General features: G+C 49.2%; 1 protein-coding gene across 1 annotated transcript; it reads left to right on the forward strand.

The window, feature by feature from the left end:
• Positions 1-1608: 1608 nt before the first annotated feature.
• On the forward strand, positions 1609-10440 carry LOC311173420 (polyunsaturated fatty acid lipoxygenase ALOX15-like; the record flags this gene model as incomplete). Its single annotated transcript, XM_084237364.1, has 14 exons — positions 1609-1743; positions 3284-3488; positions 3723-3804; positions 3898-4020; positions 4162-4265; positions 4438-4598; positions 5224-5367; positions 7105-7314; positions 8574-8660; positions 8754-8923; positions 9084-9205; positions 9773-9873; positions 9984-10151; positions 10261-10440. The coding sequence occupies 14 exons, from the start codon at positions 1609-1611 to the stop codon at positions 10438-10440; spliced, it is 1992 nt and encodes a 663-aa protein (XP_084093490.1).
• Between the last annotated feature and the right edge of the window lie 7043 nt (positions 10441-17483).

The raw sequence follows: 17483 nt of genomic DNA on the forward strand, positions 1-17483 counted from the left end.
GTATTTTTTCCACCTATCAGATTGACTAAGGTAACAATGTTTATGAACACATCATGGCAAGAGTGGGGGAGAATGGGGATTCTCACATATAGTTCACTGGTCGGAGTGTAAATTGGTGGATATTTGAGGGAGGGAAACAGCAATTTCTGTGAACATTATTTGTTCAGTTAGACTGAGTTTTTTTTTTTTTTTAATTACTATTGTAGGGTAAGGAAAAAGTATCAGACTTTTCTGCCCTCTCACCATTAGGATAGATGAGGGAACCCTGTGGCCCTGAATGCATGCCTGATGGCAGGCACGCGAAGTGGGTACACCTGGGCTGAGAGACTGAGTTTATAAGGGCGGCCTCCTGGGGACGCCAGCAGAAGCCAGGAACGAACGGAAGCCGAGAGAAGAAGAGAAGCAGAGAGAACACCAAAGAGAGCCCAGATAGAGTGAGGATTTGCTGGGGGCTGGGAGGACTGCCAGCCTCCTGGCCCCCCAGCACCCCTGGCTGCCATATGCCTGCTAAATCTAAATAAAAGACCTGCAAAAGCCACTGAGGACTCTGACTCCTGCTTTACCTGGTCTGCTGGATCATAGAAAACCTGCTCCATGTCCCTTCCGGCCTCTACGACTGTTATCTCCATAAGACTATTATGATGTTAGTACTATTCGTGTTTTAAATTTTTTAAAAAAGATTATTTATGCATATAAGAGCTGGGGTGCAGGCCAGAGATGCAGGGTGTGGTGGTGGTGGTGAGAGGATTCACCAGAGATAGACGGGGAAACAGAACAGGCAGACTGATTGAAATACACTGCTGAGGGGAGCAGCGGGCTAGGCAGGAGAGGTCTGTTGCGCCATGAATGTCACCTCCCAGGGCGAGGATCCAACTGGTGCTGCAGAGGCTGTGGAGAGCTTCATAGTGCTGCGTCAACCCTTGCGAGACCACGGAGGCCCCTATTTTATAAATTATTTTTTGTTTTTGAGGTAAAGGTGGGCAGGCTAACTTGGCAAGGGCTTTGGATGCCAGAAAGTCTGGAATTTATCCTGCTGGCAACAGAGAGCAGAGGTTTTCAGAGCAGAAAGAAATGAGTCCCAGAGTCTGGCACAGGAAAGGCAAGAAGGCAAGCAAAGCGTTCCAGGTTGGTCAAATTAATTCCGGGGCCAAGAGCACTTTCCTTAAAGGTTGCAGCTGACCAGGTCTCCTAGTTCCTTTCAACCCCTCTCCATGATCCCTCGCTGGGATGAACCAAACTATGATGGGTGTGTGTTCCTCCGCGCGCGTGCAAGTGCTTGCACTTAGGAGAAAGGGGCATCACGGATACCTTCCTCCCGCAAGCTTTCTGCCCAAATCCTTATCTGCCTCCCCCTTCGATCCTCCTCCCACCAAAATAATCATTCGCACTCCCTGACCTGCACTGTGCCTCCGGCCCCACCTTCTTGGCCCCAAGCTGCGGGGAGCTGGGTGACCCAGCGCCTGGACAGGCGCGGTTGGTTGGAGATAAGCCATCCCACACCCCGACTTTCAGCAAGGCCTCCGAGGGGCGGGGCGGGGTGTGGGGCCCAGTTATTTATTGCGGCCACTCTTCTTACCCCTCAGGGGAGGCAAAACGTCCTTGGGCAAGATGGTTGTCTACCGAGTCCGCGTGTCCACAGGCTGCTCTCTCTTCGCGGGCTCCAAGAACAAGGTGCAGCTGTGGCTGGTCGGCCAGCACGGCGAGGCCAAGCTGGGGTCGTACCTGTGGCTGGCGCGGGGCAAGGTGAGCTGGCCAGTCCGGAGGGGGGGCTGCGCGCTGGGTCCCAAGGCTGTCAAATATCGGTGAAGAGACGCGCCGCTTGCGCAGAGAGCTCGGAGGCCGCCTGGTAAAGCTCTTCTGGGCGATGCGTGGTCCAGGCTGAGGCTCAGCGAGCGTTCCCGCCGCGCCGCCCCCAAGGAATGGAGAGGATCCTGTTGCGCGCCGGTGGCTCCACAGACACGGGGACTCCCTTTTTTTCTTGAAAGACAGCGGCTCCCCAAAGCGGTCGTTCGTCTCTGGTTTTCTCTATTCTTAAAAACTGTTATTTCAAACCTTTCCTGCTGTTGCTGGATCTCCGACCCTGGGTCTTATCAGCTGGGGGGGAGCGGGCTGGGGGAACCGCGGCAAGGGCGGGGCGGGGGCGGCGTGGGTGAGACGCCGAGGACAGAGAAATCTGAATTTCCCTCTCCCGTCACGTCTCCTAGGGGTTGGCTCCTGGTTCCTGTTACTTTTTCCCTCCGCCCACCCGCAAGTTCTCAGCGCCTGTCTAGCTCTCTCCAAGGACCCCAGACCCGATGTCTGTCCCCTGGGAGCGGCAAAGGAGCGTGGCAGAGTGAGGTCCGCTCCTCTCTCCAGCTCCCAGACCTCTCCTTTGGTCTCCCCCAGGCGTTGCGCAGGGCTCCGGCTCTCTAAGGCTCTGTCTAACCAAGACTCGAGCGCTGTCGATTTAATCTTCTGGACAGCTCTGGCGTCCGTGCCCTGATGTCCACCCTAGCGCCCGATCACCGGCACCTCGAACCAATTGCACCTGCGCCCTCTACCCACCTCCCCGCTTCCCCTCCCGCCTCCCTAGCACTTCTACAGCTGCAGCGATTTCCTCCAAACACACTCCCACCCTTAAGGTGACCCTGCCCTCCGCCCTCCCCGCCTTAAAACGTTGGACCGGCTTCCGCTTGTTCGAAGGACCAAATCCAAAGACGTAGCTTCGTCTTCCTTCGATACTCTCCGCATCAGGTCCTGCCCATCTGTCCACACTCGCGCTCTGGAGTCCAGGGGCACCGCGCTGTTCGCCCGCGCTCGGCCTCAGTGCCCTGTTCCCTCTATCCCGCACACCTTCCCCCTCTCCGTCTCCCTGGCGACACCCTTTCCATCCCCTACGAGGAGCTTCTCCTCATGGAGGGCGCAGTCTCCGGAAAGACTGGCCCTAGCGGGGCCCAGCCTTGGTGGTGCCTCAGTGGTAACCGCTGGTCTCCGGGCTCTGCTGCTCGCGCGCTCTCGGGTGCGCTGCCGCGAGCCCAACCCAGCGCCAGACCCCACCGGTGATCACAGGGAGGAAAAATGAAGGGAGGAGCGCACACCCCCATGTTCCCTCCCCCTCCTCACCCCGGACTGAGGAACCCCACGACCCCGAATGGGACGGTGGGGCCGCACCACCTTCCTCTTTCTGGCTGCTTTTGGCCACTTGCCCACAAGCCCAGCGGAAGGGCTCCAGAGAGAGCCGAGCTCAGTCCAAGCACCCTTTCGGCGAGCTCCACGGACAAGGAGCTTCTTCTGTTGCCTGCAGGACGCGGAATTCCAGGTGGACGTGAAGGAATACCTGGGGCGGTTGCTGTTCGTGAAAGTGCGCAAAACCTGCTTCCTTGGGGATGATGCATGGTTCTGCAACTGGATCTCCGTGCAGGGCCCGGGGGACAGTGGGGAAGTGCTCACGTTCCCGTGCTACCGATGGGTGGAGGGCGATGGCTTTTTGAACCTGCCGGAGGGCACTGGTGAGCAGAAGGGTGTGTGTGTGAAGAGGTCGGGGCTCAAGTTTTGCTGGGTGGCAGACTAGGAGGAGCGAGGTGGGGGTGAGGGTGGAAGCTGGGGGTGGGGTCTGTCAGGCTTGTCAGAAAAGCAGGTTGCAGGAGCTGTCATAGAGAGGCAAGGGTGTGGATTGGCAGCGGGGCTGAGAGGGGACTCTTGGCAGGGACAAGGGATTACCTATGTGCTCACTCCACTTCTAGGCTGCACAATGGTAGAGGACCCTGAAGGTCTGTTCAGGAAACACAGGGAGAAGGAGCTGGAGGAGAGAAGGGCGCTCTACAGGTTAGCTCTACTCCCTTGCCCCTGAGTCCTCACCCCACAGCAAGTTGCTCACCCTCCCCAGCACCAATGCCTCATTTCACTTCTACACCACAGGTGGGGTAACTGGAAGGATGGGCTAATCCTGAATATGAGTGGGGCCACAAAGGAAGACCTTCCAGTAGATGAAAGGTTTCTGGAGGACAAGAAAATTGACTTTGAGGCTTCCCTAGCCAAGGGGTGAGAACAAGAGGCTTGGGTGAGAGGGAGGTGTCCTGGTTTAATGGAAGCCAATGGTTATGACCTGAGCTCAAGGTGGCTCAGTGGCTGGTTTTAACATTTCTTTCTGAGAATAACTTGAGTTGATCTCCTTTCCTATAGGCTGGCAGAACTAGCTATCAAAGACTCTTTAAATGTTCTGGCTCATTGGAATGATCTGGATGACTTCAAGAGGATTTTCTGGTGTGGCCAGAGCAAGTTGGCTGGTCAGTACACCCAATACCTCTTCCAAGACTCTTACCCGCAAGATCCCACCCAATTAAAGGACCATAAGCCTGGGTTCCTCTGATAGGCTAGAGTCAAGTGGAGATGGTTTGGTGGGGACAGGAAAGACCAGGAACTCAGATCTCATAACACGCTCTAAACTGCCATCCCCAGTGCGGGTTCGTGACTCCTGGAAGGATGATGCCTTTTTTGGGTACCAGTTTCTCAACGGTGCCAACCCCATGTTGGTAAGACGTTCCAGTCAACTTCCTGCCCGCCTAGTGTTCCCTCCAGGCATGGAGGAGCTGCAGGCCCAGCTGCAGAAGGAGCTCCAGGTATGGACACAAGAGCCCTACGCTGGTCATTCAGTGAAATGGAGGTGGGGTGGATGTTTGTGTTTCTGTGGTGACCACTCTGACCCAGCTTGCTGCAGACAGCAACAAGGGGTTCCACTGGAGAAATCTTGAGTGATCACCGAGAAGTTCCCTGACATCCTTCCCTACATGTTTATACTGCATTATGGAGGAAGCGTGTGAGGTGGTTCATAGAAGCAGAGTCAAAATGAAGGAATATCACTGGGCTTTGGTGCTAGGACTCTCAGGTGGGTGTGGAGTAAGAAAATCAGCCCCAGGGGTGGGGTTATTCATTGGGACATCGACATGGATCAGTTGGGAGAGAAAACTCATGAGATTAGAGGGTGAAGCAAACTTGGGTCTGGATCCTGACTTTGCTGTTTATAAACTGTGTGGCGTCAGGCAAGATACCTAACCTGTCTAATCACATAAAACATCAAACCTGGGGCTAATTCAAGGACATATAGGAATGATAGCAGGCGATAAGCACATGATCCACTATTTGCTACAAGTAGGTGAGTTTCCTTCTCTTTGTCCTTTCTGTGGGGCGTCAGGGTGGGAGAAGCACCTTATGCTGATAGTGGCCCCACCCTCTACCCTCATGCAGGCAGGCACACTGTTTGAAGCCGATTTTGCCCTGCTGGATGGGATCAAGGCCAATGTCATCCTGTGTTCTCAGCAGTACCTGGCTGCCCCTCTGGTCATGCTGAAGCTCCAGCCCGATGGGAAACTCTTGCCCATGGTCATCCAGGTGAGAGGACCTGGGACTTCTCCTCCCCGGTGGGTGGCCCCCTCAGTTCAGTCAGCTTTGTTTGTTTGTATTTATTTACCTAGAAACTGACATCAGACAGGAGGGCATATGCCTGGTCCCGAGACCCGCCCCCTAGACCCCTGTACCCTCCCTCCCTGTACCCTTGTGATTCTACCTAGGCCCTCCTCTGCCTGCAGGCCCCCTCTCTGTAGATTCCACCCCCCCCCCCATTTTGCCTGGGTCCTCCCTTTCTCATTGGTGATTCAGGTCCTGGGGACAGACCTTTCTCCTCTGCTGGGACCTCCCCACCACCTCTAGGACTAAGGGCCTGCCTTTCTTCTACTAATGAACATCCCATGAGAATTGTGAAAAATCTAGAAGCCCTACACATGTTTTAGTTGATATCTAAGATTTTTATTTTAAATCCAAAGATAGTGTTGCTAAGGCTGCAGTTTCTAGTGTGTTGTAAATATTGACATATTTTTCTCATTGTTTAAGTTTGTTTGATAAGTGGCTGCTGTGATTTGCCGCCAAAGTGCTGTAACTCAATGAAAAGGAAAACTTCCCTAATTTGAACAGATGGAAGGTAGAAACTAGAGATAATACAAGACTGTTTGGCAGATAGGAGTCAACTTGGCTGGTTTAACAACCAGCTCGCTGAGCACCCGTTGTGTGCAAAGGCCCTGGGGGAGGCATCACAGAAGGAAAGGGACCAAGGAAGAAGGTTGTAGTCTAGCTGGAGAGACTGACAGGGCAGGTGTGAAAAAGCTCCAGGACTAAGAAGTCCCTGAGGGTAGAGATGGTCAGGGAGGGGTCATTGGAGATGGGGTGGGCACTAGCCCTAGAGGAGGGTAAAGACTTAGATTTAGATCTTCAAGCTGGAAGGAGGGGCAGACCTTCCCCACAGGGGCAAGACAGGCCAAGGAATGACTGAGCATGCTGGAGTCAGAAGATTCCAGATAGTTAGATGGCGTGTTGGGGAATGAGGTGAGCTGAGAGGGGAGGGCCAGGCTGGTGGGTCATGGACGTCAAGCTAAGTCCTATGAACTTGGAGGCTGGTGGAGGCTGTTGTGCAAGATGCTGTAATCGTGTTACTGGGCACCTGTGTTTAAGATGGTTGGAGGTAGTTGTAGACATCAAGATTAGGGTGACCTGTTAGGGCAGCTGACCAAGGTAGAGGTGATAGGAGGGAGGGGGTGGACAGGAAAGGTAGATGGGGCTGCAGAGGAAAATGAATCTGGTCTGGATTTAAGGAGAGAGGCAGGGAGCAGTCACACAGGCACTTACAGAAATAGGACAAATAAAGAGGAAAAAAGTTCAGCCAAGGTTTGGTCTGACCAATTTTGAGGGAATGGGGAGATGGTCCACTTGTAGGGCTGGCTGGTGGTGTCACAGGCAGGGAGAACTGCAGACTTCACTGTGTGTGTGCCTGAAAGAATGGAGAGGCTGAGATTTCTGAAGAGGAGTGTGGGCTCTGAATCTTGCGCACACTGAGCAGACTCTCAGGGGAAGTGGAGGAGCCGTTTCTGCAGAAGGCAGAGGGCAGAGCCACTTGCAGGCTGTCAAGGGACTGAGTAGGAAGGAGAGGGAGGGGAGGAAGGCGGATGTAGAGAAGTCGCCTCAACAAGGCGGGGTGAATCTGGAGGGAGAAGCGAGAGGTCAAACATGCCAGCCGGACCTTGGTGCCCAGGGTGCCTGGCGTTTATCCGTCTCTTCCCTGAACTCTTCCTGCTACAGCTCCAACTGCCACACATAGGGTCCGCCCCACCACCGCTTTTCCTGCCCACCGATCCCCCGATGGTCTGGCTCCTGGCCAAATGCTGGGTCCGTAGCTCCGACTTCCAGCTTCATGAGCTGCAGTCTCATCTGCTGAGGGGACACCTGATGGCTGAGGTCTTCGCTGTAGCCACGATGAGGTGCCTTCCATCCTTACACCCTGTCTTCAAGGTAACTCCTTATTCCCTTCTCTCCTGCCTGCCCCTCTATCTGCCCCAGGGCACAGTCCCACAACTGGAAGCACCCTCTCTGTGGAGTCTCAGGATGTGGGGAGAGCCACCCAATGAGCAAGGGAGTGGGGATATGGCTTGCTGTGCATTTTCAGTGGGGTGATATTACTTCCCAAGGAAGTGAAAATGACTCAGTGGTATGAGTGTGAGGGAGCCTTATTTTTTTTAATGTATAAAGCTCAGATATACATATATATGTGTGTATATATATATATATATATACAGTATGTACACCATCCACAAAAATGACCAAGGATTCCATCCAACATGGGGGAGGGGACATAACATAAAAGACGTCCTCTCCATTTTTGAAGAGTTCTAACATAGTAACCCATGGGTCAAGAACCACTCTAGATGCCAGTGCTCACTCAGCAAGACAGGCAAGGTCCTGCTCTATGGGAAATTCCATTTCTATTAAGGGATATCAGACCATGGAGATAGTATGGTCACATCAGCTCTGACAATGCAATGCAGCAAATCAACACAAGGGATGTGATGAGAAACTTAGACTGGTGGTCAGGAAAGACTCCCTTGAAGAGATGACAGAGGGAATGAGATGCCAAGAACCAACCTAGAGCTGATCATAGGCCATGTTGTCCTAAGAGGGAACAGCTAGTGTGAAGGTCCTGGGGCAGGAATAAGCTTGGCTTGTTTGAAGAACACGAAGAAGGTGAGTGTAATGGACAAAGGGGTGCAGGTTGGAGAGAAGGTTCCAAGGCGGGCAGGTTAGCCTGTTCTCGTTGGGAAGATTATGCCCCAAGGGGGTGAAAGTGGTGGGGGGAGGGCAAAAAACCATGTTTATTATAAATCACATAGATACAGCTTGTATATAACAGATATAAAGTATAACTGTAGCATTAAAATTTCTGGGAGGGAGGTGAGAATAGGAAAAAATATCTGAAAAGGCTCCTTAGGGGAGTGATAATGAAAAAAATCCGAGAATTATTGAGTTAGACCTTTAACAAGTCTTATATGAAAAGGAGAATGATTTCTTTCAGTTATCCTGGAACAATAAGGCAGTGGTTTGTTGAAGGAATTACAAACCCACTGAGCACCCCCGGTGTTGAAGGGGTCACTGAACTGTATGTCTATTCGTGTCCTGAAGACCTGGTGTCACTTTTGCTTTCCACCCCTCATCTCCTGCGGGAACCTGCCACAGGCCTCTGCTGACTCTGCCCTGCTCTGCTCTCTTCCTTCCAGCTTATAATTCCCCACCTGCGATACACCATGGAAATTAATGCCCGGGCCAGGAATGGGCTGGTCTCTGACATGGGAGTTTTCGACCAGGTATGAGGAGAGAAAATTCTGGAGACTGCTCTTCCTCCAGCTCTAGCCCTGGGGCAGGTCCATAAGCCTGACCCTCCTCTCCTGGCCCCTTAGGTGGTGAGCACAGGTGGGGGAGGCCACGTGGAGCTGCTGCTGCGAGCTGGAGCCTTTCTAACCTACAAATCATTGTGCCCCCCTGACGATCTGGCTGACAGGGGGCTTCTGGATGTCAAGTCTTGCTACTATGCCCAAGATGCCTTGCGACTCTGGAAAATCATCTTCAGGTGAGGCAAGGGGGAAGGCAGGGCTGGGCAGGCTGGCTGTAGAGGAGGGGGCTAGGTGAGCAGGAGGTCTGTGTGTGTGTTGGGAGGCTGGGGCAAAGAGAAGAGGGCCTGGGGGCTCCCTGTCAGTTTCAGCTCTCTTCTCTGACCCTTTGGCGGATAGCTATGTGGAGGGAATCCTGACTCTCTACTACAAGACAGATAAAGCGGTGAAAGAGGATGTTGAGCTGCAGAACTGGTGTCAAGAGATCACTGAAGTTGGACTGCGAGGGGCCCAGGACCGAGGTAAGTTGAGCCCCTGCCCTTAGACCACCAGTGTAAGTTTCCTCCTTGGAAAATGCCCGGAATCCCCTTTATCACTATGGAAACTTCTAGAAGCATTCCAACCCCTGTGAAAATGCCCAAAGTTTATCCTAGATTGCTTTTCTTCTAGCTGGAGACAGATCCCTATCCTACGTACAGAAAATCCATCCTGGTCCCAGATGTAGTGAGGCCAGTGTTTGCTCATAAATGCTCAACAACCAACTCTGAAAACAAAAACATAAAGCTCTGATGATTTATAGCACTTGCCTTTCTCCATGTTATAGTCCTACCACGGGAACAAGTTTGCTGAATATCTGAAAAGTTAACATAATTGACCTTGTGAGTTTGTTATGAGCCATGCCGGTGTCCCCCTGAGTCACCCTCCCAGCAGATCTCCCCTTTCCTCACCTAAGCCACTCTCAGATCTCACAGTAGTTACTGAGAGTTCTTGGCCAGCCTTCTCCAACCCTTTGACCCTTGCTTCTCATCTCTCTGAGCGCTGCTTCTATTCCGGGACTCACAGCTTTGAACTCTCCCTGCCCATTGCAGGCTTCCCCGTCTCCTTACAGTCCCAGGAACAGCTTTGCCACTTTGTCACCATGTGCATCTTTACCTGCACCGGCCAGCACTCCTCCATCCACCTGGGCCAGGTACTTCCCATTGTGGGCACAGCTGGGCATTTGCACTTAGAATTGGGGGGAGTGCAGGTGAGCTAAGGCACACTTAGCAGATGCTAACTCTAGCTGTCTGCCCTCCTTAGCTGGACTGGTTCACTTGGGTGCCTAACGCACCCTGCACCATGCGTTTGCCTCCACCGACCACCAAGGATGCGACACTGGAGACAGTGATGGCGACGCTGCCCAACTTTCATCAGGCTTCTCTCCAGATGTCCATCACTTGGCAACTGGGCAGACGCCAGCCCGTTATGGTGAGAACCGGGTGCCTGAGTTCCTGAGGAAGGCGGCAAACGTGGGGAGGTGTGGCACTCCATACTGAGGATTATAAGGCTCTCAGCTGTCATTTTTCTCTCCATCCAGGTGGCTCTGGGCCAGCATGAGGAGGAGTACTTTTCAGGTCCTGAGCCCAAGGCTATACTGATGAAGTTCAGGGAGGAGCTGGCTGCCATGGAGAAAGAAATTGAGACCAGGAACGCAAAGCTGGACATACCATATGAGTACCTGCGACCTAGCCTGGTAGAAAACAGCGTGGCCATATGAATGCCCTGAGCCTCTGATTGTCTCAGCTGGCTCCCATCCAAGCTGTAACCCCACCATGCAGTGCTTTCAGCTTCCCCCCCACCTCCACAAAAGCCTACTCTCTTCTATTCCCTGCCCTAAATGAGTTATCTTTTCATTATACCCAAAGTGAACAAATTTTATTCTGAGCATACTTCCTAGGGGACTTGCTCCCCTTCTGCCTTCCTCTTTTCCTTTCCTATGCTCCTCCCTCATCATTTACCTCTGCCTTTTATATAAACTGTCTCTAGAGTAAAATAAGGGGGGCCTCCCTGGTAGCGCAATGGGTTAAGTCATAGCACTATGAGCTGTCACTAGCCACTGCGGCATGAGTTCGATTCCCTAGCCAGGGAGCTACCCACATGGCGCAGCAGACCTCTCCTGTCTTGCCCGCTGCTCCCCTCAGCAGTGTATTTCAGTCGATCTGCCTGTTCTGTTCCCCACTCTGTCTCTGGTGAATCCTCTCACTCTCCCGCACCTCTGGCCTGTACCCCAGTTCTTGAATGCATAAATAAAATAAATCTTTAAAAAAAAAGATTTTCATTTCATGGCTCACTGAAAAATGATAAATGGGATTAAACTGATGAAACTGAAGAAGCTGCTCCCATCTAGAGGTGTTTTGTCTCAGTTTTATGTGAGGAATCCACAACTATAACCCATTTGTAATAGTGAAGCTCCAAATTACAATAATGAACTGAAAAATAACACACACACACCCCCTCCTTATTTTAGCTAGTGACAACAAAAGAACTAGAAAGAATTCAGTTTCTGTATTTGGTTAAAATTTTGGAAAGAAAACTTGGAAGATTTGTTTTTCAGTATGCTTATCTGTGGATGTTTTAAAACAGAAATGAACAGTACAATAAGGCAAAATTGTTTTCTTTGAACTATGAACAAAGTCGGACCTCCCCGGTGGCATAAAGGGTTAAGTACAGCACTGTGAAGCTATCACCAGCCTCTAAAGCACTGAGTTTTATCCCCAGCTGGCCAGGTTGCTAACCCATATGGCACAGCAGACCTCTCCTGTCTCACCTGCTGCTCCCCTGAGCAGTGTATTTCATTCAGTCTGCCTGTTCTGCTCCCTACTCTCTCTGGTGAGTCCTCTCACTTCCCACAACTTCGGCTTACCCTCCAGTTCTTATATGCATAAATAAATAAAAAATAAATCTTAAAAAAAAGCAGCTTTATTGCAAATCAATTGGTAAGGAGGCAGTTTTAGTTAGGGTGCTAAAATCTTTACTTTTTAAAGGATACATCTTTCAGGGCCTCCCTAGTGGCGCAGGGGTTAAAGACACAGCGCTATGAAGCTATAGCGAGCCACTGCCAATACCAGTTTGATCCCCAGCCAGGGAGGTGACCCACATGGCGCAGCAGACCTCTCCTGGCTCGCCCGCTGCTCCCCTCAGCAGTGTATTTCAGTCAGTCTGCCTGTTCTGTTCCCCACTCTGTCTCTGGTGAATTCTCTTACCCCCTGCACCTCTGGCCTACAACCCAGATCTTGTACACATAAATAAATAAATCTTAAAAAAAATAACAGTTATGTCTTTCATTAAAGTTTTAGTTCATCACTATTGTTCTCTGATAGCCTTGTAAGATCCACTTGAAAATGTTTGTCCACAGTATTTCTAAATTAGTGTGAAAATCTACATTCAGTATGGCTTCTCAAAAATTTCCAGCCTTGGGGACCTCCCTGGTGGTACGAGGGGATAGGAAACAACCTATGAAGCTATCCACAGCCACTGCAGCGCGAGTTCAATCCCTGGCCGGCCAAGGAGCAACCCACATGGCGCAGCAGACCTCTCCTGACTCAGCCGCTGCTTCCGTCAGCAGTGTACTTGGGTCAATCTGCCTGTTCTTCTTCCCACTCTGTCTCTGGCGAATCTTTTCATTCCCCCCCACCCCACACCTCTGGCCTGTACCCCAGCTCTTGTATGCACAAATAAATAAATAAATAAATAAATCTTTGAAAAACAATTTCCAGTCTCCAGAATTGATAAGAATTCTTGATGGAGTGGAAATTTTGTGTATTAATTATAGACACTGATAGCCTATTTGAGCAAATATTGAGCGTGGTTGGAAGGGGGTTTGGTTTACTCTGCTTTGATATGTGCAGACTGTTCCCTAAAAAAATAATGTTACAATTTGAAACTAGTACTTTTTTATTAAAGATTATTTATGCATACAAGAGCTGGGGTACAGGCCAGAGGTGTGGGGGGTGAGAGGATTCACCAGAAACAGAGCGGGGAGCAGAACAGGCAGACTGACTGAAATACACTGCTGAGGGGAGCAGCGGGCCAAGCAGGAGAGGTCTGCTGTGCCATGTGGGTAGCTCCCTGGCTGCCGGGGATCGAACTTGAGCTGCAGTGGCTGGCGATAGCTTGATAGCGCTATCTCTAACCCGGGCGCCACCAGGGAAGCCCAAAACAGAAGTATTTTAATTACTGTAGTAGAGAATGCTGGATGGAATAACCAAACTGATGAATGTTCTGCAGGTTGATATTCCTATAATCTTTGGGGTTGTCTTTTCTCCTGGTTGGAAACCATTTGTGTCTTTAATGGACAAACTTAATTGCATCATTATTGAAGAAGAATCACAGGTAATACTTTGTTTTCTATACAAATTACAAGATTTTGATAAAATGGTTTTGATGGAAATGGGGTTTTACAACTACAAAGAGCATTAGGTTTCAATATTAAGAGGAAACTTCAAGAGAGTCAATAAAATAAATTAATCCTTATTCAGTTTCTTCATTTGAAAGTTTCAATTTGTCACAAAATTTGTATTTGCATGCTACAGCAGCCCCTGCTGGAGAAAAAAAAAATTCCCAAGAATGTTTTTAACAAACATTACCTTAAACTCATTTTGATAATATGAAGATCCCAGAGTCAGATTCCCTTCATTTCCTAATTGATTAAAAAGCTATTAAAATAATATTCTTGGGCCTCCCCGGTGGCGCAGCGGTTGAGCGCTGGATTGCGAAGCTGCCTGCAGCTTCTGCAGCGCCGGTTCGATCCCCGCCTGCTCCCCAGCCACCTGAGGAGGGTCCCACATGGTGCGAAGACCTCTCCTGCCGCCCGCTTCTCCCCTCAGCAGTGTGCTTCTCTCACTCTCCCGCTCTTCTGACTATCTAGTGCTTGTATAAATAAATAAAAATAAATCTTAAAAAAAAGTCTTAAAAAAAAAAAAATCCCTAGAAGCACTCACTGAAAAAAAAAAAAAATAAAAAAAATAAAATAATATTCTTTTAGATTAATGAACTTTATTATATTCTTTCTGATTCTTAGATAATTAGATTTGTTGAAGGGTTTATCTAGTCTTTCTTTTGTGCCTCATTTCTTCCTGTATTTCCCCTCTCCCCATTTTATTGGGATATAATTGACATGTGACATTTTATAGCTTTAAGATGTACAGCATGTTGATTTGATACACACTCATTGCAATACGATTACCAGCAATAGTGTTAACCTACACCTCCACTGTGTTACACAATTATCAGTTCTGCCAGCTGTGAACAGTCTACCTCTTCTCTATGGGCACCTTTTGAGTGTGGAGGGGACAGTAGAGAGTTCTCCGGAGCCAGATTAGAGATAACCAAGTCCAATAATACTGATTTGACATGTTATAACTTATTTATTGAAAAGGCTCTGTTTAAAGCTGGGGGGTGGGGAGGGAGAGAGACAAAGAGGAGATGGTGGCAGGGCAAGCCAGTGCCTCTTCTCTTCTGCTAGCTCCTTCCCCCTTCATTTTGAGAAACTCCCCTTTTGCTCATCCTCCATTTGAATGACCTTGTCTACCCAAAATGTAATCTACCCATGTAACTTATGTTAAAATAACTGAGCATAGGAAAGGAAAAGAGGAAGGTAGAAGGGGAGCAAGTCCCCTAGGAAGTATGCTCAGAATAAAATTTGTTCACTATGGGCATAATGAAAAGATAACTCATTTTAGGGCAGGGAATAGAAGAGAATAGGCTTTTGTGTTTATCTTTTTTGATTGCCAAGTAATGTTCCATTGTGTATATGTACCACATCTTCTTGATCCAGTCATCTATTTTTGGGCATTTGGGTTGCTTCCATAGCTTGGCTATTGTAAATAGTGCTGCTATAAACATAGGGGTGCAGGTGCCCTTTGGAATTACTGTTTCTGTGTCATTTGGGTAAATACCTAGGAGTGAAATTGTGGATCATATGGAAGCTCTATGTTTAGTAGGTCAAGAAATCTCCACAAAAACCAACTCAAAATGGATTGAAGAACTAGACATAAGACCTGAAACCATAAAATACATAGAAGGAAATATAGGCAAAACGCTACATGACATGCACCTCAAAGACATCTTTACAGACACATCACCCAAAGCAGTGATAGTGAAGGCAAAGATAAACAGCTGGGACTACATCAAATTAAAGAGCTTCTGCACAGCAAAAGAGACAATAACAAAAACAAAGAGAAACCCCTCTGACTGGGAGAACATTTTTGCACACAACACTAACGATAAAGGACTGATCACAAGAATCTACAAAGAGCTAATGAGACTCAACAAAAACAAAGAAAATAATCCAGTCAAAAAATGGGCAGAAGAGCTAAAAAGAAACTTCTCTGAAGAGGAAATGCAAATGGCCAACAGGCATATGAAAAAAATGTTCAACATCACTTTTAATCAGAGAAATGTACATAAAAAGCACAATGAGATACCATCTTACACCAGTGAGAATGGCACATATTAAAAAAACTAGCAACAACAAATGTTGGCGAGGTTGTGGAGAAAAAGAAACTCTCCTGCACTGCTGGTGGGAGTGCAAACTGGTCCAACCACTAAGGCTCCTTTTTCAGGCTGGGATTAGAGCTCCGGGGCAGCGCTCTCTGCTTCCTTGGCATTGGGCAGGCTTTGCTTATCTTTGGCTGCAAGGACTGCTCAAAGGCAACATGTTGGGAGTTATAGCAATGGCGATAGCACCTGGATTAGCACACCTGGCTGTATCACGTGAAGACCATTAATCCACTTCCCTTAGCAGTTCAGATAAGGAGATAAAGGATTGTCCAAAATACACAGCATTCACCGATGGAAGCAGGGTGCCCAGAGGAAAAGCTGGGCCTCTTGGGAGCACCAGTGGCTCCCTAGGGTGGGAAACAGTCAAGGCAGTGGCAGAGTATTCAAATATTTTTTCCTCCAACCAGGATTCGCCCTCTTGACGGACACTGCTGCAGCCTACATTAAAGACCCAGGCACAGGCTGTCACCCACTGGCCAGGGTAGTCCAGCTCCAAGGGTAGCTCCAGAGGGGATGCTGAGAGTCAAATTAAGAAACAGAAAGTGTTGGAGTGGGGAGTATATGGGGAGGTGCTAGTCAAAGACACAAATATCCAGTTAGGGGATGACTAAGTGTTGGGGATCTAATGGACTGTGATTATAGTTAATACCGTTATATACTTAAAAGTGCTAAGATAATAGATCTTAAATGTGCTCACTCCAAAAAAGAAATAGTGAGAAAAGGGGGCAGGGGACTTGATTTGTGTTGTTGCCACAGAATCAGTCAGTCTTGCTGTGGTCACACCTCTTCTAGCCACCTGATTATTATCAGACAGACTGAGGGGCACCCCAAAGACCACAAACTTCATATCCTCTAATTAGGTTCTACCAACTGCCGCATAAAAACAAAACATAGCATGAAAGACCTTCAATAGAAAAGAATTTTAATACAACTAGTGTGCAATAGAAAGAAAAGAAAGAATATAGTAGTTTCCCAATGAAACATCTAAAGTTACCCATCCCCTTGTGGGTAAATGTCCAGCCAAGCAGATTTGGCCCAAAGCAGAACCATGAGGCCCCAAAGTTTGTCACAGTCTAAGGCACCCTCTGGTGGGGACCCATAGGAAAAGGGCAGAAGTGGCCAGGCAAGTCTGGAAGGAAAGGAGCAAAATCAAATTACAAGTCGATATAAGGGCTGCCGGGCCTCCCTGGTAGTGCAGGGGGTTAAGACAGAATACTATGAAGCTATCCACAGCCACTGAAGCAAGAGTTTGATCCCAGGCCAGGAAGCTGACCCACGTGGCACAGCAGACCTCTCCTGACTCGCCCGCTGCTCCCCTCAGCAGTGCATTTCAGTCAATCTGCCTGTTCTGCTCCCCGCTCCTGTCTTGCAGGGGAAGAACAAGCAGAATCTTCTCACTCTGACATCTCTGGCCTGTACCCCAGCTCTTGTATGCATAAAAAAATAAATCCCTAAAAAAAAAAAAGAACTGGGTACAGGTCAGAGGTGGGGTGTGTGTGAGAGGATTCACCAGAGACAGAGTGGGGAGAAGAACAGGAAGATTGATTGAAATACACTGCTGAGGGGAGCAGGGGGCAAGCCAGGGGAGGTCTGCTGTGCCATGTGGGTAGCTCCCTGGCTGAGGATAGAACTCATGCTGCAGTGACTGCGGATAGCTTCCTAGTGCTGCGTCTTAATTCCTTGCACCATCAGGGAGGCCCCTAGACGTGTCTTTCACCAACTTCTCTTCCTTCCCTGTCCCCCAAGTCCCTGATGCAAGTCCAAGGTTGGTCATCACATCACTGAAGTTGGCAGCACAACAAGACAGACACAGGTTCCACTTTGTCCTCACAAGTTCCAGCCTGCCCTTTTTCTCCTCCATTTCAAGTCTAGATTTCCCTTCCTGGATGAACTTTAGAGACTTTAAGTCCAACCCTAGCCATGGAGGCAACAAATATGCACAGACTCCTCCACCAGGCTATAGTTATGGAAGGTCTAATCTCTGACCTGAAAACTTTCCACTCCGGCGCCCCAAACATGAGGTGAAGTGGAGCCATAAAGTAAGAGGCTGTTTTCTTCACAGAATTTCTTAAGTTTCATTCCATATATCTTCCTTTCTCTTGTCTGTGGGGCTGCCTATCTGTTTTGGAAAAGGACTGAACACCTGTCAGCATCTGCTGAGGGAAAGAGAAGACCTCGGAAATGCGTGTGACCTGCCAAGTGACTAATGCCACAGTTTACTGAGCTTGAGAAGCTGGAAGCACAGGCCACCCATTTTCA

Source organism: Talpa europaea (genome assembly GCF_964194135.1).
Source record: "Talpa europaea genome assembly, chromosome: 7".
Lineage (NCBI taxonomy): Eukaryota > Metazoa > Chordata > Mammalia > Eulipotyphla > Talpidae > Talpa > Talpa europaea.